This window comes from Canis lupus, chromosome 3, assembly GCF_003254725.2.
Source record: "Canis lupus dingo isolate Sandy chromosome 3, ASM325472v2, whole genome shotgun sequence".
Lineage (NCBI taxonomy): Eukaryota > Metazoa > Chordata > Mammalia > Carnivora > Canidae > Canis > Canis lupus.
Genome location: NC_064245.1, coordinates 91995691 through 92021569, shown reverse-complemented (window position 1 = coordinate 92021569; position 25879 = coordinate 91995691). Strand labels below are relative to the sequence as shown.

The window sequence follows — 25879 nt, the reverse complement described above, 5'->3', positions numbered from 1 at the left end:
TACGTCCTGGCAGGGCTCTGCATGCCGCGTGCAGTCTTACCTAACATGCGTGTGGACAGGCCCAAGAGCAACGAAGAAGACCCTGGACGAGCAAACACAGACACCCCCTAGCAGTAGCGGAAATGTAGGTGAGAACAGCGAGATACCATTTCCGAACAAACAGGGAGACAAAGGGGGTGCTCGGAGCAGGGCGCCAGGCTGTTTCCTGCTGGGGGCCCTGTCGCTCTAGGAAGCCCCGTCTCCACGCTGCATGGTTCGGAGTACCCAGCAGCTCCGGGCAGAGCTGAGATGCACATGCCCCATGATCACACCTGGGTAGGGGACCTACAGAACCAAGCAGACAGGTAGAGGATTTCTGTCGCAGTGTGGATTATGAAAATGAAAAAGGAAGTAACCCAGGAGTGTCTCAGTAGGAGAATGCTAAAGAAGCTGCGGTTTATCCACACCACAGAGTAAATACGCCAGAGGTAGAGGCAGCGGCACAAACCAGTGTCAAAAACATCATCCTGAGTGCAGAACAGCCTATTGCATGAAGATCAAATAGGGTACAACACCACTGTGTGAAGTCCCAAAACGTGCAAAAGCAATACTGTATACATGGTGCATGGACATACACTTTTGCGGTAGAAGCACAAAAATATCCCTGGGAATGATCCGTAACCAACTTGAGATGAGGGGCAGCCCGAAGGACAAGGAGGGAGCTCTGGCCGCTCCTGTAATACTCTCTCTCTCTCTCTCTCTCTCTCTCTCTCTATATATATATATATATATATATATATATATATATATATTTAAACATTTTTTAAAGATTTTTTTAATTTATTCATAGAGATACAGAGAGAGGGAGAGAGAGAGGCAGAGACCCAGGCAGAGGGAGAAGCAGGCTCCATGCAGGGAGCCTGACATGGGACTCGATCCAGGGTCTCCAGGATCACACCCCCGGCTGCAGGCGGCGCTAAACCGCTGTGCCACTGGGGCTGCCCCTACTTTATATATTTAAAAGTAAAAGAAAAAGAGTGCCTGGGTGGCTCAGCAGCTGAGCTCTGCCTTGGGCTCAGGTTGTGACCCCGGGGTCCTGGGATCAAGTCCCGTATCCGGTCCCCGCAGGGAGCCTGCTTCTCCCTCTGTCTGTGTCTCTGCTTCTCTCTGTGTCTCTCATGAATAAATAAAAAGTCTTTTTAAAAATAATAAAAGAGAAATATGGACCAAATACGGGGAATTTTAAACTTTTAAAATTTGGAATTGCAGACTGAATCTAAATAGTGGATTCCTGTGTGTAATTTCTAGGCAATACTTTATGTTTAATCAAAATAAAAGAAGCATGTACGAGAAGAGGCTATTCCAAGACCAGTAGGCAGCCACTCTCCACATGCAGCTATCGAGCATTTGAAATGCAGCTGGTCCAAACTAAGATCCGCTCTATGTGTAAAATATAGCCAGGTTTCCTGACTTAGTGTGAAAAAAAAAAGAAAGAAAGAATGTAAAATCTCTTTACCCTCTAGCTCTCCCAAAAGTGAGCGTGCACACTTGAATCCAGGCGAGTGGCAGGTTAGGGAGTGTGGGGCGCCCTCTGGAATTCCGGGCGTCTGGCCCAGCTGACAGTTGTTGAATGAAACGCCCAAAGAGCTGAGTTAGCAGGCTGCTGAGTTGAAGAGCATAGAGATGGGTGTGTGCAGGGCATGTGGACAGGATTCCGGGGTGGGTGATAGGGGTGGAGGCGGGCCAGCTCAGCCAGGAAGGGAAGATGCCGAATTTGGGGGAAAGGCTGAGGTTAGGGTCCTAAGGGATCCTGAAGGGGGCAGTGAGCAGGTGGTTGGCGGTAAGCACCCAGAGGTCTGGAAGGACATGGAGATTGTCATGCTGCCCACCCCATACCTGGGCTTAAAAACTCCCACAAATGCTGCTTGGAAACAGAACCTTGCGGCTGGAGTAAGGAGGGGCCTCGGGCACCAGGAGAGACTGAGTTCAGATGGCAGCTCTCACACCGGCTCCATCCTGGGCAGAACTGAGTTCCCGAAGTCTCAGCTTCCGCACCTGTAAAGTCGTTGTTTCCAGGATTAAACGGGGCAGTGAACCTAAGGTGCCTGGCCCATACCAGTGCTCCAGACACGTTGGCCGTGATCAGGCGATGCCCACGCCCCCGACGAGGATGATAGTGTGCACCCCAGGGTCCTCTTGGAGTCCCAGAGACAGGCCTGAGGTCTTCAGAAACCCTTGCTGGTTGGGCAAGTGAGGATGAAGCCTCTGATAGCCGCTAGGGCCTTCCTTCCCCAGCCTCAGGAGTGGATGGCGTTGGGAGAGAAGTGACGGAGCGCAGCAAGTGGCGAGCACAGCTCATGGCTGGGGCAGCTCCACAGTGGAGAACCGAAGAAATGCATTTAGGGAAAAATAACCCAAGTCACACCAAAACGGTGAGAGGGACTCCCATGGACCTGTCTGCTAGGATGAGTGTGGGAATGCAGAGCTGCCCTAGCTGAGCCAGAACAAGGGGACACAGGGTCAGGGGACAGAGGACGGGCATGAACAGAAAGAACTGCATGGACCAGGGCTGGGAGGTGAGACAGTAGGCAGCAAGAAAGCTCCTAAGATGAATAAGCAGAGGCTGCCCCAAGGTCTGCAAGTGGCCTGAGGCACAGAGGCCTAGAGGAATCCCTGTCACAGAAGGTCACCTCCAAAACCTCCTGGAGTCCTGAAACCTTTGTCTCCCAGCTGGACGGCAGCCCCCCCGCCCAACATCCCATCCCAGGCACTGCGGCTCCTCCCGCCCCAACCCTGCACGGAGAGGAGAATGACATATGCCCGTCTGGATTTGCAAAATAATGCAGTTGCTGTGGCTGTTATCTCAAAATATTTGCGAATAAACCAAATATGACTTATTTTCAGAAAGTTTTTCCCCTTGGGCAATTAATTTTAATGTTTCGGCTTTTTTTAGAATATTCATCTGGATGATCTATTTAGGTCCGTAAATACCCGTGGTCTGATGAGGGCTCCAACAGCTTCGTCCTTGCACAGCACGTCCCAGGGAGGGAGTACCCGTCCTCTGAGGTCCTCAGCAGCTAGCCCCTTAGGGAGAGGCGTAAATGTTTCCTGCAGGAAAGAATGAGCAAACCACAAATCTCAGCAGAGCTCTGCGCCGGTTCAATATGGTCCCTCCAAAAGTTTGGTCCCCCCCAGATCATGGCCTTATTAGCAGATGACACTGGATTGCAGTGGGACCTAAATCCCATGAGAATGTCCTTGCAAGATACGGAGAAGGGCGCACGGAGCAGAGGAGAAGCAGTGATTGGAACGTCGAGTGTACAAGCCAAGGGACACCAAGGATCGCTGGCAGCCACCAGAAGCCAGAGGAAGGGTCTGGATTCGACTCTTCCCCAGAGTTTCCAGGAGGAACCAACCCTGCCAACACTTTGATCTCAGACTTCTGGCCTCAGACTGGGAGAGAATAAATATTTGTCCGTTTGAAACCATCCAGTCTGCGGCGCTCTGTGACAGGAGCCACGGGAACCGAATTCGAGCCGCGGGGACAGCCCGGAGCGTGGAGCCCACGCCCTGCTCCAGCCGCTCCCTCTGCTCTCGGGCTGCACCCGCACCCGGCGTCTGCCGCACCACCTGGTCACAGGCCCCCCAGCTAGCAGCCTCTCCTCGGGGTCGCCAGCCCCGGCGGCTCACGGAGGGCCTGAAGGCTCCTCCCCAAGATCTGGCTGCCCTTCGGGAAAAGAGCAGCCTTGGCAGGGCGACAGCGACATCCGTGTTCTGGGGAAGGGCCGCCCCGGGAGCGCGCGCAGGGGACTGGCCAGTAGCTAGGGTCAGGGTAAGGGCCACCAGGCCTTCAAGGCCGAATCTGGGGACCGGTGCTGGGGACAAAGGGAGGTGAGCTGGGCACAGCTCGGGTGCCCTCAGCAGCGCCGGGACAGAGGCCGAGTGGGCCAGCGTCTCGGTGGCCCCGGACGGTTCTCCCATCCCCCCCAGATCTGGCCCTGCTCGGCCACAGCCTTCAGGGCCAGGACAAGACCGGGAGTAAAGCACTGCTGTTGGTGTGTCTGAAGGAATGTGTTGTGCTTTAACACAAATTTTATTGATCCTGAAGTGACAAGACATTTTATTGACATTCTGTGGAGGATCAATGGCGGATAAAAACGCAGAACAGACATCAGGCCTTCCCTAGACGAGCCTTCCATATGTAAATAGATTCCCCCCTAAACATGGAGATTTTAAGACAACTGTTATAGACACAGCTCTGGGAACCCCCGGGGTTTCTCCTGCCACCCCAGGAAGTTCTTAAAGAATTCAGACTGGGGACACGGTGATTCACGAATACTCTTTTCCTAAGGTAATTTTCCCCATTTTGTGGGTGTTTTGTTCCTGTCAATCACTGTGTTAAAGAGTGGCAAATCAAGCAGATATTGAATCATCTGGAAAGTCAACCAGTTGGCATTAGACCACTGCCTCTATCTCATGTAAGAACAAGGACTGTAGGTATATGAGGTTTATACATACTCTTATGGAATTCGCTTTTCTTAAGGTCTCTGTCATTTAATTTTCTTTCTTGATAAGAAATCAGTGCTTTGGAGCAATAATATGCAGGCAGCCCTTGCTCAGAGGTGGAGTTGACGCGAAGGTGAGACCAAAGAGGCCAGTACCCACCAAGCCGTGGCAGTATCTGTACCACACAGACTCACCCAAGCACCTAAAGGCTCAGCCTGCCCCACGCCACAGGCACCAGTGCCAGCACAGTTCTCCCATGGCTTGCGGTGCTGTGCTTGCATAGGGCAAGGGTCCACCCCGGTCTCCTCCCCCTGCACGTGACAAAGTGTGCATACCCGCCAGGTGCCCTCCAAGACATGCTCCCCACATGCAAATCCTACCACACTGCAAGGGGACCTGCCGGTCTACAGAATCAGGCCTCTCCAACTCAGACAACCCTGGACACCCCGGGCCGGGGTGGCCTGACCCTCAGACACTTCCCATGAGGCAATGTGTGTCCGTTTGCATGTGTGCCCGTGCATGTGTGTTCACACGTGTATGTGCATACATGTGCACACATGTATAGTGTGCATGCACGTATACACGTGCATGCACACGCATTTGTGTTTGTGTGTGCATGTGTGCCTATACTCATGCGTGTGTGTGTGTGTGTGTTGGGCATGTTCAAGGCCTCTGCCTGTATTGTGTCATGACACCAGCCAGGAGTAAAATGTTTAACTGCCAGCTGTGTGATCTTCATCACAAACGCTATCTGACTGGTTTTTTAAATGAAATGATTACTTAATTGAATTTCAGTCAAAAATTCAACTGTGTGGTTGAGATTTGCCACTCCCTCTCACAAAGGAAAGATATCTGAGACCCTGGGAGGGCCTGTTGATCGATCTAAGTAAACATGCCTGGTTTGGTGGCTACTTCATTTGTTACCTTAATTAAAATATTCCCTTAAAAATAAACAATCTTTATGTTTAAAATAATAACTTACAAACTCAGCATTAAGCCACGTAACAACGCTAAAACGTGTTTTGTTTAATTCTGGTACTTTGTCATAATCACGAACTCCCATCTGGCCTCCACCAGGCCCAGGCGTTCATTATTATTCTGAGAAGCAGAGTAAGACCATTTTAAGAAAGTTCCAGGGAGTGACATTATTTTCTAAGGAGCACAAGGAATCAATTTTAAACAACTAAAACTTATAGAAAGTGGAATGGACGTGCATGAGAAGTGAGTGCCTCGAAGCAGGTGCCCGTCAAGCAGGGCAAGAGAGGTCCCTTATTCTGAAGGAAGCTCAGTAGCTTCCATAATTCCCCACTCATTTCCCTGAGTGCTGATCTTTGGAACAATGGAAGTTTAGGGAGACTTGATTTAATTTCCTCTAACAAACTCTAAAAAATAAAACCCTGGTATCCCACATTATTATATCAGCCTCTTTAAAGTGGAGTTAACAATATTCGTGGATTTAGAAATGCTTGCATCTTTCAAACTCTCACCTAGTCTGTTGGTCACATAGAAGTTCGCCAGGGGAAAAGCAGCTGTCTGCGCACCCCAGATGCTCCCTGCTACCCTGGCCAGATGACCACACAGGTGGCCCCATGCTCCGGCTGGCTCCTGCGCCAGCCTAACCCTAACACCCCCACCTCATTCTCCCCATCACCACCACCACCACCACCACCTCCTCCTTTGCCTCTGTTCTATCCCAAGAAATTTCTGAAACTTTAGAGAGGTCACTGATTTTGATTGCAAATTTAAAAGATTCATAAGGCATATAAAATTTTAAGCTGTGCAAATCACGTAAGATGGAACATTTCAGAAAACAAGAAGGATTCGGGACAGTCTGACATCTTGTGTCCATGCATTTTGCTCTGTGGAGGTGGTCCCTGCCCAGTGGCCCTCCCGCCGTGTGCCCACCCACCCAGGGTACACTGGCCTAGCCACCTATGCTGTGTAGGTTCAGTGGCGGGTGGGGGTGGGGGAGTCCAGCCTCGCAGCTGTCTATGAGATCTCTGCTCCGGGAGTGCGGAGCGTCCCTGCTCAGGAAGCAGAAAACACCTGGCAATTCCTTCTTGATTTGACTTAGGTAGATGATGAAAAGCATCTTAAAAGCCACTTTTGGGCAGCCCAGGTGGCTCAGAGGTTTAGGGCCGCCTTCAGCCCAGGGCCTGATCCCGGAGACCCGGGATTGAGTCCCACATCGGGCTCCCTGTGTGGAGTCTGCTTCTCCCTCTGCCTCTCTCTCTCTCTCTGTCTCTCATGAATAAATAAATAAAAAAAATTTTAAAAAGCCACTTTCACTGCCGCTTATCACATTTTCTGCATAAGGTTGATGGCCAGTGGGCTGGTGGCGCAGGGGCATGAGAGGGGCCAGGCTGCGAGGACCAGCGGTGGGACCAGTTGGGCCATGCCCTCAGCCTGGCTGAGTCCAGAGGCTGAATATGGGCCAATATCTGAAGAGCACTCTGGATGAGCGCCTACTAAACCGGCTATGAATCATCCTCTTTGCTCAGGTAGCATCAACATAACAAGGAGGAAACACTGGCCCGTTGCCTCTGATCAGATCCCCCATGTTCCACAGTAATCGCCCAAGCATCGGCACGATGGATTTGCCACCTCCGTGGGTCAAGTGCTGACCGGTGACGGGTCTCCACTCGTCTGCATGGGCGTGGGACCTCCTCTCTCTAGTAGCCTCCCAGTGCAGCCGGGCCACCTGGCCAGGTCCCAGTTGGGATGGGGGCCTTGACTGTCAAGAAATTGGGAACTCTGGCTTTGTGCAAGATGCCCGGGAGCTGAGAAGAAGTCTCATCCCAGAGCCTAGACCTGGAAACTCCACCTCCGTCCCTAAATCTGGATACTCTCCCACAGTTAGAAGTGAACCCCTATGCACTATAAAGATACTGCACATAACTTATTTAGCTTTTGTCACCTGAAAGGTTTTTGTGTGGTGTTCACTCCTGGCAGAGCACCGGGTGTGTCCTCATCTCCCTTCACGGGAGGTGCACACTATTCAGGCCGAGCCAGGGTGGGGCTCTGCTCCAAGCACCTTAAGAATTATCAGCATTGCTGTCTGGTGCCACGATTGCAGCACATGCAGTTGAACTACCTTCTCCCCCAAGGCTCTGAGGCAGCCTGGCTCCCGGCCAGCCCACCAGACTGGATGGAAGCATATTTTGCTGTCACCTAGCATGCATTTCATATTGTGTGTGTAAGTATGCACACACATGTATATCCCAAGGATGTAAAAGTATGACCTTCACATCAATTAAGGCTATTTAAGGGGTGTGTTTCAGATGAAATGCCGTAATACGCAAAATCACCGGATTAATGAATTAATCGACAGGAAAATAATCTTTGCCAGAAAAACTATGACTGTGAATTTCCAAAATAGGATTGGCTTGTTCATATATATTAACCAAAAATAAGCTCCGCTTTGCAGTAGAAACCCCACCGCCAGTTTCCAAAAAAAGAAATGTCTGAAAGTTAGCTTTAGGAAGAGGTTGGTTGGAGTCAACCACCCAGCGCTACACGCAACTGCTCCAATTCAACATTTGTCTGACCAAATCGCGGGAGACCGATTTGTGTGTCGACACACCCGCTAAGTCCAATCGGATGAGTATCTCCAATAACATAGCAATTGATTTAATAAAGGAACTAACCAATTTTAAATTGCAATAAATTTACCAAACATTTTCACCGTTTATGGAGAGCTTTACAGTAAGAAAGTATCAACAAAAGCAGGCACATCCGTGTACAAAGTGTTGCTGTTGGGCGCAGTTTCGCGTCAGCCGTCCCTAACGCAGCGGCTGCTCCGTCCGTCCGTCCTCGCAGCCTGGGCCCTTCCTCCCGGGAGGCCGCCCTGGCTCTCTGAGCTCTCACCCTGGACCGGACTTGCCACAGAGAAGTGCGCTGGGGGCGAGGCAACCCCGAGACATTTATTGTAAACTTTAAAATGGAATCCGGGTACGAACAGACACAGAAAAGAAGGGAAACCTCCCAGACACAGAAATGGTGACAGCGGAGGGCCGGCCTGGGCGGCGGGGGCGTCCGCGAGCGGGGCCGGTGCGCCCCTGGGAGTGCAGCGCCGCGCGCGGGTCCTGCTCGCTGCGGGGGCCGAGGCCGGGGGCCGGTGGTCGGCGGGGAGGCCCGGGCCGGTGGTCGTCGGTGGCCGGTGGTCGGTGGCCCGCGGTCCGTGTGGCCCGAGGCCGGTGGTCGGTGGCCCGTGGCCCGGCGCTCAGCAGGCCCGGCCCGGCTCCCACGCGCGCCCCGCCTCGCACGGCGGCCGGCAGCAGTAGGGGTAGGAGGCGTTGAGGTCGGGGTCCGAGGGCGCGTAGCCCGGCAGCTCCACCGACGGGTGCCCCCCGCAGCGCACCTCCGCGCCCGCCTCGTCCCGCGCGTGCAGGACGCCCACGCTGATGTAGGACACGGCGTGGCGCGCCGCGAGGCCCGCGCAGTCCCCGGGGGCGGCCAGGTCCGACTCCTCCGGCGCCAGGATGGACGCCTCGCTCGGCCGCGGCTGCAGCCGCCGCCCCCGCCGCCCCCGCCGGCCCCGCCGCGCCCGGGAGGCCGCAGGCTGCGCGCGGAGCCCGGGGCCGCCGCGGGGCCGCGCCGGGGCCCGGGCCGCCCTCCTCCGGCCGCGCCGGCCGCGCCGAGCCTGCGACGCGCGGTAGTTCTTGACGAGCAGCAGGCTGAGCAGGCCCAGCAGGCACTCGAGCGAGTTGAAGACGGTGGAGAGCACCAGGCCGCGCTGGTAGTCCTTGAGCTGGCGGCACTTGGCGGACGTGGCGCTGTCCAGGGCGCTGCGGGCGCGGGGCGCGGGGGGCGCGGGCGGCGCGGGGGGCGCCGGGGGCGCGGGCGGCGCGCGGGGCGGCAGGCAGTAGTGGGAGTACTTGCGTTCCACGAGCGACACGGTGTCGCCGTCGATCACGGCGCCCGCGAAGGCGCTGAGGACCCCGAGCATGAAGACCAGGACGCCGAGCAGGAGCAGGTTGTGGCTCTTCGCCGGCCCCGCGGGCCCCGCGCCGTTCCCCGGCTCCCCGGGCGCGGCCTCCGCGGCCCCCGCGCGCGCCGCGGCCGCCCCGAGCCCCGGGCCCCGCGCCGGCCCCGCGAGCGGCGCGTCCCGGGGCCCGCAGCAGAGCAGGGCGGCGCCGAGCAGCGAGAGGCCGGCGGCCAGCAGCAGCCCCGAGTAGAAGGCGCCGGCGGCCGCCCCCAGCCGGAACGGCTCCCCGCGCAGCTCCGAGCCCAGCGAGAAGCACTTGAGGCCGACGGCGGCGGCGCTGAGCGCGCAGGCGAGCAGCAGGCAGGAGGAGAGCGCGGCGCAGGCCCCGCGGACGCTCCACTTCATCCTCCGCGCCCGAGCCGGCCCGCGCCCCGCGCGCCCGCCGCCGCCCGCCGCCGCCCCCGCCGCCTGCGCCTCCTCCCGGCGCCGCGCGGCCGGACCGCCGGCCTCCTCCTCATCCTCCCGCGTCCTCCCCGGCCCGCGCCGCCGCCGCCGGAGTCCGCATCCTCCGCCTCCCGCGCCGGGAGCCGCTGCGGCGCAGGACCGCGGGGCGCGCGCCCCCTCCCCAGCCCGCCGCGCCCCTCCCCGCCCCTCCCCGCCCCTCCCCTCCCCGCCGCCCCGCGCGCCCGGCCCGGCGCCGCCCTCCCCCGCCGCAGCCCCCGCGGCCCGGGACGCCCCTCCGCCGCCTCCCCGGGGAGAAGCGCCCCCCGCGTCTCCCCGCCTCCCGCCCCGTACCCCGGCCGCCCGGCCCCCCGCGCAGGGCGCCCCCCGGGCCCGCCCCCCGGGCCCTCCCACCTCCCGGGCCCCTAAGCCTGCGCCTCCCCGGCGACCGGCCCACGCCCGCCGCCCGCCCGCGGCCTGGAAGCCGGAGGGACTCAGCCTGCGGGCGCGGGAGAGGAGGGGGGAGCCCGGTGCCGGCGGGGCGGGGAGCCGGGGCGCAGGACGGCGGAGGCGGAGGACGCAGGAAGGGAGAGCCCGGGTGGGGCGGGGGCGGGGGCGAGGGGAGCCGGGGAAGGGCTGGGCCTGCGTGGGGGGGGGCGGCGGCGGTGCGGGAGGCCGGGCCCGGGGCCGGGGGAGGGGAGTCCCGGCGCGCGGGGTGCCGGGGAGGAGCCGCGGAGGCCTCAGGCGCAGCCTCGCACGAAGCCCCTGCGGACCTCAGTCAGAACAGCCCTCCCGGGGCTCGGGCGCGTGACAGGTGATGCCGCGGAAGGCGCCCGGGGGCGGGGGCGGGGTCGGGGGGCGCGGGAGGGCGCGGGGCAGGAGGCGGCAGCGGCCCTCCCCGGCCTCCCGGGCCCTCCGCCTCCGACCGAGACCGGCCCTGGGTGGACCCGGCGCGGGGCTCCGGGGGGCTGGGCCTGCGCCGCGGCTCGCCCGCACCCCTCTGCGGCTGCGGCCTGGAGCCCGGGACCCGGGAGCCGGGAGCCGCCGGCCGAGGCGCTCAACCATCCGGCGCCGCATCCAGGGGGGCGGGCGCGGCTGCGGCGCTGGGGGCCCGCGGGGGCCGGGGAGCGGGCGCATCGCGGGGCGCAGGGCGCCGCGCAGCCCCCGCCGTCCCCGCCGCCCACCCGGGCTTCCCCAGCTCGCGGGCGGCGCCCCTTCCTGCCCGAGCGCCGGCGAGTCGGACGCGAGCCCCCGAGGCGCCCCGGGTCGGGGGCAGCGAGCCCGCGCGCAGGAGCCCCCGCAGCCACGGAACCCCCTGCCCCGTAAACGCAACTCGAAGGCCCTCGGTGCGGCTCCCGGGACATGTGCGTGGGACCGACTCGAGCCGCGACCGCGGTCGCCGGGCGGAGAGGGAACCGCTCTCGTGTATTTTTAGCGCGGAGTGCAGATTTTAGAACATCAGCTGAACCTCCTCGTCCGTCCCGCTCCTCGGCAGGATGACTTGCCAGAAAAGTGGGCATAGTGAGCCTCCTTTCACATGTATGGTGTACAGGTTCTAAAAGGACAGTGTGTAAATCAGCTTGTATAATAATCGTGGCACCCACGCGCGTGAGCGGAGTTGCCATGAGCTTACTTCCAATGATTATTCCGGTTTCCAGGGAGACGAGGTTTGCAGCCACCTCCGTGGAGAAGGAGGGAGCAGCCTCTCCATTCCCCTGCGTGCGCCAGCCAGATTGATTAGGCCTGGGGGCGGAAGTGAACTGACGGTGGCTCTTCCTCCGCCCGGATCCCCGGATCCTCGGGAGGAGGCCTGGGGAGGGGGGGGGGCGGGGGTGCTGCGGTTTAGGTTTAGGTTTTTGGTTTGAGATCTGGCCTCCTCTCTCCTTCGTGCCCCACCCCCACCAACCTCTGGCCAGACACTTCCCTCCCCTTGAGCACCACCTTGTTCCTTAAACTGATCATACCTCTTCCTGCCACGGGGCCTTTGCACGTGCTGTTCCCTCTTCCTGCTGCAGGTTTCCCTTGACGCATCCTCACCTGGCTCCTGCCTTCTTGTTCCTCAGATCTTAGCTTCACCTCACCAACTTTTGTTGGCTGCCTGCTGTCCTGCAAACACTGTAGAGTGCTTTGCATGGGTTTTCTTTTGTAGTCCTTGCACCAGACCCTGAGTCGGGTGGCCCTGTAATTCTCACACACGCTTTCTATGAATTAGCCAGTGACTTGTGGAGTCAGGGTTCAAACCCAGGCTCCATGCCCAACCTCCTTTCCCCCTGACCTCCCTCCCCTCACCAGACACCAGCCTCCCTCCCTGCTTCCCCTCCTCCCTGCCCCCCAGCCCCTCGCAGAGGCCCCCCCTAACAGGTGGGAACTCCTGGTGGTCTAAAGGTCTGTCCTCCCCATCAGATTAGCTGCTCACTGCAGGCAGGCTCCAGGTCCAACTGATCCCTCGCTCCTCCCCATCAGGATTCAGAACTGCCCTGGCTGTGTGGAATGAGTGAGTGAATGAATGAATAGGTGGTCAGCACTGACCCTGGGTCACTCTGTCCTGTGACAGAGTCTAAGTATCTGGTTCTGCTCATTGGAAGAATGCACCAGGCCAGCAGGCAGAGGAGGCACCCACCTGGTGTTGAGGTAAGGGAAGGCTGTCTAGGAGGGAGGTGGGAGGGAGGGAGGGAGTGGGTGGGTGGGTGCTAGGGAGGGAGGGAGAGAGTGGGTACTAGGGAAGGAGGGAGGTGGGAGCAGGGTGGGAGGGAGGGAGGTGGGGGACGGGAAGGGGGAGCCAGGCAGGGAGGGAGGAGCTGGGAGGGAGGGAAGAAGGGAGGGAGGGAGGGAGGGAGGGAAGGAGGGAGGGAAGGAGGGAGGGAAGGAGGGAGGGAAGGAGTAGGTGGGTGCTAGGGAGGGAGGGCAGGAGGAGCTGGGAGGGAGGTGGGGGCAGGCAGCAGGAGGAAAAGCAAAGACAGCAGAAGGGAGCTTGGACCGTCTACACCTCCAAAAATGTTGAGGGCAGAGAGCAGGTGACCTGCCAGAAAGGGAATTCATCCTGAGGGTGGGGAGACCCTAGAAGGGCAGGAGGATACTGCGGTCTGTATTTTGGAGGAACACTGCCCCGTGAAGACTGGGTTGAGGAGACAAGGCATGTGGGGGGTTCAGGAGCACTTGGGGTGCAGGTAGAAGGGTCCTACCCCATCGTGGTGTTATTGCAAGTATTATAATCTCTCCTGTTTGCTGCCTGGCGCTCAGCACATAGTCGCCTGTCTTCCGCCTCTATCTGCAGGAAGGAAGGGCAGCAGGCTGTGGTCCCTGTTATTTTTTTTAAGATTTTATTTATCTGGGGGAGAGAGAGAGAGAGAGCAAGCGAGCATGAGCAGTGGGAAGGGGCAAAGGGAGAGGGAGAAGCAGGCTCCTTGCTGGGCTCAGTCCCAGGACCCCTGGATCCCTGGACCATGACCTGAGCCGAAAGCAGACGCTTAACCAACTGGGCCATCCAGGCGCCCCTGTGGTCCCTGTTACACAGAGCTTCCTTTTAGGGTGACCCCATAACCATCCCTCTCTCACGGGGAGGGCCTCTCTGCACCTGAAGTGGTTTCTGACACCCATAACCCGGGGTGTGAACTGAAATGACCCACACACATTTTGAAAGCTGACTCTGTTGCTTTCCTGTGGAATCCTTTCTCCCAACCCCTGCCAGAGTCACCCGTGAAGCCCCTTCCCTCCCAGCCACGCAGCACAGCCAGAGGCGCCCCCTGGGATGAGCAGCTGTGGGCCACAGTGGGGTGATTTGGGTGCTCAGAGGTTGCTCAGGGGACCCACACTGGAAAGGAGCAACACTCCAGTGAGCAATGACTTTAGACAGGTTGTTGGGGAAGGAGGAGTGACTTCGAACATCACAGAGCCCTCCATGTGCCACATACTTTCTCAGGGACCAGTGTAGAACCTCCATGCGGGACACATCACTGCTAGGATTCTGAAGACAGGGAACCAGAGCCCAGAGATAAAGGCTCAAACCGATTATAACGGTAATCATGTATGAAGAGAAGGATATTTTCCCTGTTAGCTTTAAATTTCATTTTAATATTTAGTATTTATTAACATTTGAAATCCAGTCTCCTAGAGTACGGACTTCAGTTAACTTAGCTGATTCTAATTACTTGTTTTCGCATTTGTTTGTCATTTAGCTTTTCAGTATTTTTATTCTTTATCTTTTTAACTGGCTAAATAATAGAATTTTTCTTTTATTATTATTTCTCAGCCCCCTTTTTCCAGGAACAATCAATACTGATCTTCACTTATGGACGTAGTGTGTGCATTTATGTGCCAACATTGCATAGGCGGTGATTAATCCAAAAAACTCTCACAAAACCAGAGCCAGTGAGTTCTGCAAAACATGAGAATGTATTATTTTAAATGCTTTTATCTTGTGAAATGTAATAGATCCACAGAAAAACTCTATAATGTAACAGCTTGATGACTTATAAATGAGCATCTATATACTTGCCACCCAGTCAAGGAACAACATTGCAGGCACCTCCGCAATCACTGCCCTCCCTCCCAGGAAGGTTCCACTGGCTTCATTTGAAACCACTTTTCTTGTGTTTATTTACACTTTTATCACCTACACGTGTACCTCCACACATTTTAGTTTGGCTATGTGTATTATTTGGACTTCATATAAGTGGAATTATAGAACATGATTCTGTACGTCAGTTTTTTTTCATCCAAGGAGATGCCTCTAAATTTTAGCCCTGTTGTTTTCTGTGTCTATAGTTCACTCACTTTCATGGCTGGATCCTAAGCCATCCTAAGAACATGCCACAGTTTATTTTTCCATTTTACTGATGATTTGATTTGACCGCTGATAGTTTGGGGATATCATGAATAAAGCTGTTGTGAACTTCCTTGCGTGTGTACTGATGTGCTTTGGCGTGCATTCTGTTGGATCCCGAGTAATATATCTGTTCAGATTTTTGTGCCCTTTTGTAGTGAGAATCAACTGGCGTGTGATAGCAATCACTCATTTTTAAGTGTACAATTCCATGAATTTAGATAACTGTACACGCCGCAGTCATGATGCGGGCTGTTCCAGCTCCCCCAAACCACCTCCTGTCTGCCCCTCTCCTCAGTCCAACCCCCTCACACCTGCTCATCTGCTTTCTGTGCTGTAGTTTTACTCTACAATTTCATATACCTAGAATCATAAAATATATATATTCTTTTATGTCTGGCTTCTTGCATTTGGCATAATGCTTTGTTTTTACCCATTCATTCATATTGCTGAGCCAAATTCCACCAAAATTTGCTTGTCCATTCACAAAATGGAGGCTACTACATTTTTTTCATTTGGAGTTAATTATGAATAAAGCTGCTATTAACATTCCCGTACCAGCCTTTTGTAACCCTATGTTTTCATTTCTCTCGGGCGTATCCGCAGGATATGGGATCAGGAGGTTGGATAGTAAGTCTGTCTTTGACTTTATAAGGAGCTGACAAACCACTTCCCGGAGTGGCTGTGCCGCTTGGCACTCCGCGGGCACAGCCCTGTACCAAGCCCCGTGCCCCCTCCAGACCTGAGGTTCTCGGCAGTCTTCTGAACAGCGCATGTGCTGGCGGGTCCACCGTGGTATCTCCCAGGAGCTTTGATTTGCATTAATTACCCTGATGACTAATGAAGTTGAGCCTCTGATATTTCTTCTTTGGCAAAGTATCTGCTCCTAAAACCTCACAAGATGTTAATAAGTTATGGCCTTTTGTTTATCTTCTTTAGTAAGATATCTCTCTGAGTCTTTTGCCAATTCTGAACAACTGGGCCATCTTCATGTCATTGAGTTGTGCTCCATATATTCCATACACAAGTTCTTTACCACATACTCGGGGAATACGCTCCCCATCTTGGACTCACCTTTCAATCTGCTCATCAGTATTTTGTAAAAAGCAAACCTTTTCCATTTTGATAGAGTCTGATTTATTACTTTTTCTTTTATGAGTTTTGTGTCCTGTCTTGGAAATTAGAAATTATGCCTAAACCAAGGTCACAAATATTTTCTTTCAGGTCTTTCAAAAGTGTTATAGTTTTAGCCCTTACATATATATGTATGATCCACTTTGAGTTAATTTTTGTATTTGATGTGAGATAACAGTCAAGGCTCTTATTTTTTTTTAAGATTTTATTTTTATTTATTTATGAGAGTGAGAGAGAGAGAGAGAGAGAGGCAGATACACAGGCAGAGGAAGAAGCAGGCTCCATGCTGGGAGCCTGACGCGGGACTCGATCCCAGGACTCCAGGATCGGGCCCTGGGCCAAAGGTGGGCGTCAAACCGCTGCACCACCCAGGGATCCCCAAGGCTCTTATTTTTGCATATGATGTCCAACTGTTCCAGCACCATTTGCAGAAAATAGTCACCTTTCCCATTAAACTACCTTGGCACTTTTATTGAAAATCAGTTGTTTATAAAAATGTAGGTCTGTTTCTACTTTCCCAACTCTGTCTCATTGATCTGTATGTCTGTCCTATGCTGATTCCATACCGTGTTTATTATTGCAGCTCTCTAGCAAATCTCAAAATCAGGTAGTAGTAAGTCCTCCAAATTTGCTCCTTTTCAAAATCATTTTAACCATTCTAGATCCTTTGAATTTCCATATAAATTTTAGAATCAGGTTGTCAATTTCTACCCAAAAATATCTATCGAACTTTGATTGGGATCATACTGAACCCATAGATTACTTTGGGTATAACTGATTTGTTAGCAATATTAAATTTTCCAGGGACACCTGGGTGGCTCAGTGGTTGAGCATCTGCCTTGGGCTCAGGTCGTGACCCCAGGGTCCCAGGATCAAGTCCCACATCCAGCTCCCTGCATGGAGCCTGCTTCTCCCTCTGCCTGTGTCTCTGCCTCTCTCTGTGTGTCTCTCAGTAATAAATAAATAAAAATCTTTTTTAAAAATTTCCAATCCATGAATATGATTTGTCTCTACATTTATGTCTTTATTAATTTCTCTCAATTCTATTTTTATAGTTTTCAGTATACAGGCCTTGCACACATTTTGCTAAATTTACCTATAAGTATTTCATATATTTAATGCTTTTGTAAATGCTACTTTAATATTTTATTGTCCAACTCTTTGTTAGTAGTATATAGAAATACAATTGTTTTTTTTAATTACCTTTTTATCCCACAACTTTGCTAAATCCACTTATTAGTTCTAACAGCTATTTTTCTTTTTTTTTTTTTTTACAACGAGAGACAGAGTGCAAGTAGGGGGAGGGGCAGAGGGAGATGGAGAGAGAGAATCTCAAGTACGCTCCACGTTTTAGCTCAGAGCCCGACACGGGGCTCAACGCAGGGATCGATCCCATGACCCTGAGATCATGACCCCAGCCGAAATCAAGAGTTGGTCACCGAACCAACTGAACCACCCAGGCACCCCTCTAACAGCTATTTTTGTAGTTTCCTTAAGATTTTCTACATAGACAACGTATCACAAGTAAGTTGAAACAGCCTCACTGCTTCCCTTCCTCCTTGAAAGCCTTTTATCCCTTTTTCGAGCTATGGTGCACCTGCTTGGCCCTCATGCAGAGCAAAGGTAGTGAGAATAACATCCTTGCCTTGCTCCTGATCTCATGGGAAATCATTTAGTCCTTCACCCTTTCTTCTGAGGTACGATATAGGCTTTTGTAGATAACTGACATGGTTGAGACCTAGTTCTGTTTGCTAAGAGTTTTTATCATGAATAGGTGCTGAATTTTGTCAAATGCCTTTTTGTTGTCATAATCTATTATCCTTTCTACATGTATGTGGATACACAGATCCCTTTTACATATTCTTTTGAAGATTTTGGGGTCTGTATTAATAAGGAGTATTATTTATAGTTTTCATTCTTGTAATGTTTTGTCTTGTTTTAGTATCAAAGTGATGCTGACTTCATAGAATGAGTTGGGAAATGCTTCCTCATTTTCTTTTCTGTAAAGGTTTGTATAAAATTGATAGTATTTCTTCATTAAGAAACACTGAAGAAAACACTTCCTTAAGTGTTTGGTAGAATTCACTTGTGAAGCCGTCTGGGGTTAAAGTCTTCTTTCTGGGATGATTTTAACTATAAATTCAAATACATTCAAAAAAATTTTTTTAAGTTTTAGGGATATTCCTGTTAAAAAATTTTTACTGAATGCTAATAGTTTATGTCTTTCAAGGAATTTGCCCATTTCATTTATGTTTTTAGATTTGTTGCCATAAAGTCCACAATACAAGTGGTTAACTTAGAAGTTGGTTTTTTTTTTCTTTTTCAGCTTGTCAATATGGTAAATGACATTCCTTGAGTTTCAGTATTTTTTTTTTTTGAGTTTCAGTATTAAACCAACCTTGCCTTCCTGATATAAATCCCATTTGGTCATTGTCAAGGAAATAGCATCTGTTGCCTGTTTTCAAGAGAAGTACAAATATTTCTGCCTATTACATCTTGCTGTTAGAGCCAAAAAAAAAAAAAAAACACAGTCAAGCACTGAAGGGAGCAAGCTTACTCACCCTAGAAGTCAAGACCAAGATCAGCTTCCCGTCGTGAATGCTGGCCCCTGTATGGCCAATGGGTGCCCCCCAGTGGCTGATGCATGGCCATTAGCCTGCATGCAGCCCTCTTGTGCTGCAGCAGAACTCCAGCCCTCTCCACATAGACGGATGCAGCAGTGGGCTTGCTCAAGTGCCACACATTTAAGCAGAACAAAGGAGCACACACCGAATCTGAAAAGGAAAGATACTCCCACACAAGGTGACCAGCCCAGCCAAGCTGTGAGGGTTTGTTTTTCTTTTTTACCTCTGGTTTAGTGGCTTAAAATAACAATGCATGAATCAAATCCCTTAGTTTGAACTTGAGTTCATAAAAGAAAAGTTCAATAAAGCTGAAAGAATAAAATGCTTAAAAAACAGCATTTTCTTTTTTATTTATTTTCCTCTATTAAAAATTTTTTATTTAAGTTCAAGTTGCCAACATACAGTATAACACCCAGTGCTCATCCTATCAAGTGCCCTCCTCAGTGCCCGTCACCCAGTCACCCCATCCCCCCCCCACCTCTCCTTCTGCAGCCCTTTCTTTGTTTCCCAGAGTTAGGAGTCTCTCGTAGTTTGTCTTCCTCTCTAATCTTTCCCCCCTCAGTTTCCCTCCTTCCCTTATAATCCCTTTCACTATTTCTTATATTCCCCATATGAGTGAGACCATATGATAATTGTCCTCCGATTAACTTACTTCACTCAGCATAATGCCCTCCAGTTCCATCCATGCCAATGTAAATGGTGGGTATTTGTCCTTCTAATGGCTGAGGAATATTTCACTTTATATATAGACCACATCTCTATCCATCATCTTTCGATGGACACCGAGGCTCCTTCCACAGTTTGGCTATCGTGGACATTGCTGCTGTGAACATCGGGGTGCAGGGGTCCTGGCGTTTCACTGCATCTGTATCTTTGGGGTAGATCCCCAGCAGTCCAATTGCTGGGTCATAGGGCAGGTCTATTTTTAACTCTTTGAGGAACCTCCACACAGTTTTCCAGAGTGGCTGCACCAGTTCACATTCCCACCAACAGTGCAGAGGGTTCCCCTTTCTCCACATCCTCTCCAACATTTGTAGTTTTCTGCCTTGTTAATTTTCCCCATTCTCCCTGGTGTGAGGTGGGATCTCATTGTGGTTTTGATCTGTATTTCCCTGATGGCAAGTGATGCGGAATAATGTTTTAATTCTTTTGTGTCTGTAGGATCTGTAGTGAAATTCCCTTTTTCATTCCTGATATTGGTAATGTGTGTGTGTGTGTGTGTTTTTCTTGATCAATTTGACTAGAGGTTTATCAATATTTTTGATCATTTCAAAAATCTAGTGTTTGGTTTCATTATTTTCTTTTTGTTTGTGTTCTATTTCATTGACTTCTGCTCTTTTATTAGTACCTTTGTTCCTGCTTACTTTGGCTTTAGTTTGCTCTTCGTTTTCTAGTTCTGACTTGAGACCTTTATTCTTTCTTTATGTAATCATTTAATGCTATAAATTTTCCTTTAAACATTGCTTAGTAGTTTTAACAAGTCAATTGAACTTGGATTCGTAAAAGAAATTTTCACTTTTTCTTTATACTCCCCCAAACTTTTTAAGGTGCTACTTGATGGAAGATACTAAATGGGAGTGCTCAAACTTGAAGACAAAAGCTGGGAAGACAGACGGATGGTGGATAGGTGGATGAAGGATAGATGGATGGGAGATGGTGGGTGATGGAAGGTGGTGGATGGATAAAATAAGATACAAGAGAGGCCTTGCATGGACAATGATAATGGCTCATGAATCAGGGAACAGGATTAACTCAATTCAGAATCTTGTTTTTTTTTTTTTTTTTTAAAGTTAGCTTCTTGTGTTATGCTGAGGTAGTAAACAGTCTCTGATGAGCAAGGCTTACAACAACCAAGGTACTCTCATTCACATCGCACGGTTGCAGGACAGCTGTAGAACGTCTTCTTCGTTAGGGGACCCAAATGGAGAAACAGGCCTTTAGGGGACGTGTTTATGGAAAAGGGATAGAAAACAATGATGAACCTACCCTATGGCTATTTAGAAGTAACATTCTCACTTCCTCCCACATTAGCCAATGTCACGGGTCAGGTACTTGAGGTCAGTTGCAGGAATGGAGGGGGTGGATCTCAATCCTGTTATTAGAGTGTTGGCCACTGCTTTACAACCCCAGCTGGGCAATAGTGTTTTATCCCAACTCCTGGCCCTGAAGCCACCTTACTTGCAGCTACAGTTTCTTCTGGGAAGATTAATCCTTCAAGCCAAACTACTCTATCATGGGGCTTTTAAGTCTCCCTCTCAGTCCTTGGGTCTATGATCATTACTTGAGCTTTTCTGTCTCAATCCACTATACTCACATCTCCTCTGAAATGAGGATCCTGTCCCTTTTTACTTGTTTTCTTTTTTTTTTTTTCAAAGATTCTATTCATCCATTCATGAAAGACACAGAGAGAGGCAGAGACACAGGCAGAGGGAGAAGCAGGCTCCACGCAAAGAGCCCGATGCAGGACTCGATCCCAGGACCCCAGGATCACGCCCTGAGCTGAAGGCAGATGCTCAACGGCTCAGCCACCCAGGGGTCCCCATTACTTGTTTTCTAATGCATTCCATCTCTGAAATTCCAGGCTTGGAATATACCAATCTTCTTGCCTGGCTGAGAAACGGGATGAAGAGAGAAACTAAAGCTACAGTAAACTCCAGTCCCCATTGGTGCCAGCAGTGCTTTGCCCAAAGCCTGCCCTGGCAGGTGCCACTGGATGTTTATAGGACCTGATTTTTGTTCAGACTTCCATCCTCTTCCAAGTAGCCCAGGCAGCTCAGGGACAATGACCCTCCTGTTAGTTTGCAACCTCCCTGGGAGCCTCCCAGGTGAAATCTGAAACAAGTCTCCAGACACAGAGAGCAGAGAGAGATGGAAGAAAAAGACAGTCCTCTTCAGGTTGGCAGGTGGCAGGTGTAAGAAGCAAGGGAACTTCCCATGAGGCTTATCTGGGCAGCCACAAGACAAGGGTATCTTCACATCTCCTTCCAGAACCTTAAAAGTTTACATAGAGATCTTAAGAGTGTTCAGTCACATATGCCATCCAGATGATCTCACCACATTACTTTCTCAAAGCTATTCTTTGAAACAGCTTCTAGGAGTGGCGAGGTCAAGCAGAATGGGCGTTCCAAGGACAGGGGAGGGAATGAAGAGCCTCCAGTTACCCAGGTCCAACTCACAGGTCAACCAGCAGTCAGGTCCTCACAGTGCCCTCCTCCAACACCTCTACTGGCTCTAGGGGTGGGCTGTGATTAACCCCAGGCCAGGAGATGGCAAACACCTTCTGCCAAGGGCCAGAAGGTAAATAATTTAGGCTTTGCAGGCCATGTGGTCTCTGCGCATGGGCTCAGCTACAAGCAGCCCCATTGTGTGAAGCCCACCGTGAGCCACCTCTCCCTAGAGGCCACGCCCCCCCCGGGGTCCCTCTCCCTCTCCACTATGGGCTCTGCTGGATTCTGCAACTTCTTGGGGGCCCAAGATAAGTCAGTCTTGACTTCCACTGCCACCAGCTGGGGCCCCCTGCAATGCCAAGGGGTACAGAGCTGTCATGAGGAGAGAAGCCAGCCCTTGAGCTGCAGGGACCACACTGTGTGCTGCACAGACCCCTGGTCACCCAACCTTCTGAACTTGGGTTGTGTGAGATGACACATTTCCCTACTGACACATTTCATTGACCAGTTCAAGCTGGTCTCTGCTACTGTCCTGGCTGCTCTGAGCAGGACCTCACGGCAGCATTGAGCCCCCAGGTGGCTGGGCCCCAGCTTACCGCTGCCCATGCACCCCAGAACAGCTCCCAGGGCCCTTCCCGCTTCATGTCTGAGGCTGCCCCATGTAGCATTCACATCCTGTGGGTGTGGTGCTGGCAATGGTCTCTGGGTGGGAAAAGCTAGTTTTAGTGCTTGGAGGCAGGATGGGGCTGGGAGGCTTCCATGTGGAAGCTGAGCAGGAGTTCATGGGTCAGAAGCAGGAGGGCAGATAATGTACTTCTAAGGTCCGGCTCGGCTCCGCCTCAGCTGCCATCCTCAGGGGCAAGCATTGGCTTGGGGGTGTCTGGGGCAGCTGCCCACCAGAGGGACTGTGGTCTCAGAGGGCCCAGGTTCCACCTGGCAGGGCCTGGTTATCAGAGCTGGCTTCGTCAGGTGCAACAGCTGATCTTTAAGTAACTGATTTTGATGTGTCACCTTGGCTGGGCCACAGGTACCCAGCTCTTCGGGGTGAACGTGATTTCTGGGTGGGTCTGTGAGTGTTTCCTTAGCATTTGAATCAGTAGATGCCTCGTCCCACCCTTGGAGGACACGCAGAGGACAAACCGTGGAGGAGGGGAGAACTCAGTCTTCCAGCCTGCCGAGCTGGGGCAGGAGTGCACACCATCACATCCCTAGGTCTCCAACTTGTGGACCACAGGCTGTGGGACTTCTCAGCCTCCGTAGCTGCCTGAGCCAATTCCTTGACACAAATCCCCTTCTTTCCGGTTCTCTTTCTCCTGGGGTCCCTGACTAGTGCAGTAACTGAACTGTGATGCGCAGGTAAACGTCTTACAATGCTTTCCTCTACAGTTACAGGAAAGCCGCTCAAATGGCTGGAACAATAATGGGAGGGCAGGTTCCAGCTCTGCCCCCCGCGAATTCTGGGGCTCTGCCCTCCTCTGGTCTCGGCTCCACCTCAGACATGGGTTCCCCAAGACAGCAACACCGGGGGCAAGTCCAGCAGTGGAAAGAACCGTGAGTGCTCAGTGGGCCAGGAGCTTCCCCCTCTGCACCTGTAGCAACGGCCAGGAAACACGCCGCGCGGCCCGGATCTGGTCCCCAAGCAGCCTGGCCAAAGGGCTGGGGCTGTGGCGGCTTAGACCAGGCCCACGGTGGCCCACGGTGGCCCACGGCCACCTGGGCGAGTCACCGAGGCTCTCTAACCAAACACACAAGGTGGGGGCTTCCAACAAACACTATTTGTTGTCTCTCAGTCCTGATCCAAGACCAGAAGTGCGAGATCAAGAGCCGGTTCCCTCTGGGGGCCTCTCCCGCGGCGGGCGGTGCTGGCCGTCCTTGGCTTTGCGCCGTCCCTCCAGTCTCTGCCCCACCCTCGGGGGGCCCTCTCCGCCGGCCTCTTCTTATAAAGACACCAGTGGTGAGATTTAGGGTCCACCCCCATCCGGTGTGGCCTCGTTTTAAATTGGTCACATCTGCAGAGACCTTATTTCCAGATAAGATCGCATTCACAGCTCCAAGTTACGAAGCAAAAGGCACAAGGTAGTTCACCTCAGCCTTCTTGAGGGCAGTTTTGAAGAGAGGAGCCCAAGCCCCGCGGTGCTGAGGGGCCTGCCCGACCGGCCTGCCCCGAGCGCCCCGCTTGGGGAGGAGGCCGCCAGAGGTCTCTGGGCGCAGCGAAGGCGGTACCGCTCTGGGGGGCCGACACCCCGGCTCCTCGCTCCCGCCTCGTGCACAAGGCCGCCCCCACGGAGGGCTCCGCCTGGTCCAGGGTGGGCAGAGAACAGCATCACCCACTCTCCCCCAGAGCCCACACACAAATGCCCTAAGTGTCCACGAAGAGGCTGCTGGGTACGCTTCGGAGACGCCCGTGGCAGAGCTGTGGGAGCCGCCACAGACGATGACGGCAGGCTGCGGGACGACCGTGTCCTGGCCTGTGTCCTGCGGCTCCGCGGTGGAAAGGTCCACGTCCCGAGCGGCGGGGGGGAGCCGGCTGGGCCCCAACCCCCGACCCTCTCCCGCGGCCCCTCGGGGCTCCAGCTCCACTCCCCGACCCTCCCCGGTTCCCCGTGTCATCTCTCTAGGTTCCACTTCAGGGGAAGGGCTGCATCCTGTGCGCTGATGACACGCCGGGGCCGCAGTTGTCTCAGCCTCGGTCCTTGCCTCGGGTCCACCTCGGCGCTTCTGACTGGCCCACCTGGCCCACCCGGTCCTGGCCAGTCTCTTGTGTGGGGCGGGCATCCTCCCCCCTGGTGGGCTTCTCCCGCCCTCCTGCTGCGGATGAAATGCCACCCGTGGGGTTTCTGAACGGCTGCCCAGGGTGCTGGGAGGACCCGGGCCGCGAGCCGAGCTCATTGCCCAAGGACAAAGTGGCCAGTGGGCAGCGGGACCGTGGGAAGAGCAGAGCGACCCCCTTCATCCTTCGTCTGCGGCTGCCCTGAGGTGTGATTCCTCCGCGTGAGCCTGATGAGCAACCAGGGGTCCTGGGGACCGAGGCTCAGGGCTGGCTTGGCTTCGCTCCAGCGCCCCCCGACTCCCTCTGCCCAACCCCCTGCTGCCTGGGACTGAGGTATTCGCTCTGCATCCAGGCCCCAGGCTCTGTTTTCTAGAGGATCCAGGAGTATATGGTACATTTGCTGCATGACAAAATGCCCCCAAACTAGGGGCTTAACCCATTTTCATTTGCTCCTGGTTCTGTGGGTCGGCCACCTGGGGTGGGCTCGGCTGGGCAGCCTTCTGCCGGTCTTGCCTGAGGTCGCATTGGAGCTGTGGTCAGGTGGCAGCGGCCTAAGATGACCTCCCTGCCGGCCCGGCAGCTGGGCCTGGCCCGTGGGCAGCCCTCAGCCCTGCCCCAGCTCCCGCTCTTCCCCTCCCGATCTGCTGCCCCTGGGGCGGGCTCACCAGGGACAACAAGTCACCAATGCTCACGTTGCCCATGAAGTCACCCGGGACCCTGCTGGGATGGGGCCGGGGACCCCAGACCATCAGAAGGGTGTACGATCTGCCTCCTGCCCCCTCCCGCACTCTATGCCCCGCTGGCAGTCCCCAGGACACAGGGCACCGGCCCTCCCGCCGCATCCCCAGCAGAGGCACGTGGTCCTAGGGTTTGCAGTCCCCTCACCCCGTGACAGCGGCTCAGGCACGTCAAACCTGGTCCTGCCCTGCCAGCAGGTGACCACAAACTGAGTAAGTGCCGATTGCCCCTGGACCCTGTTCCCCGAACACCAAGCACGGGCCCTACCTCCTGTGCTGGGTCCAGCATCACTCTCTAGCCAAGGTTTACCCAACCTGCCCCCGCCCCAGGCCAGCACAGGACCCACCTGTTACCTGCATCACCCCTCATCCCACTACCTGCAGCTCCTCCTTCCCTGCCCCCCACCTCGGCCTCCGTTCCCTCCCACACCCTCAGCCTCCCCCTCCCCTTTCCCTGGTCGGGCAGGGACCGGGTCCCCTGCAGCCTGCCGTCCACAGGACCTCACCACGTGCTACTGCTCAGGGCACACACTTGATGTCACCATTAGTCATGTACCTCCCCCCACAAGAAAACCCAGCAAGATCCCGTTGGCCAGAAGCCACATGGGGTCTAGAGGGGCTGCGAGACTCCCGGAGGTCAGGCAGCCGGTGGGAGCAGAGGATGGAGCCCACACGATGCCCCAGGCCCCGTCCTGAGGTCAGCGTCTGAGGCACCTCCCCGCACACCCCACCGTCCATGTTGCCATCTGTCCTTTCCCATGAGGACGTGGCA

At 53.9% G+C, this 25879-nt stretch overlaps 1 protein-coding gene and 1 long non-coding RNA gene across 2 annotated transcripts; one reads left to right on the top strand and one right to left on the bottom strand.

The window, feature by feature from the left end:
• Positions 1–4031: 4031 nt before the first annotated feature.
• TMEM271 (transmembrane protein 271) lies at positions 4032–9851 on the bottom strand. The gene has a single exon (XM_025437990.3). It carries the CDS (start codon positions 9815–9817, stop codon positions 8708–8710), a length of 1110 nt encoding a protein of 369 aa, XP_025293775.1. The 5' UTR covers positions 9818–9851; the 3' UTR covers positions 4032–8707.
• A 1831-nt stretch (positions 9852–11682) lies between these two features.
• On the top strand, positions 11683–14748 carry LOC112653793 (uncharacterized). Its single transcript, XR_007409998.1, has 2 exons — positions 11683–12484; positions 13773–14748. It is a non-coding gene; the product is annotated as an uncharacterized LOC112653793 (long non-coding RNA).
• Positions 14749–25879: the final 11131 nt, after the last annotated feature.

Coding starts and splice junctions, on each gene's coding strand:
- TMEM271 (XM_025437990.3), bottom strand. CDS start 9,817: ATGAAGTGGAGCGTCCGCGGGGCCTGCGCCGCGCTCTCCTCCTGCCTG.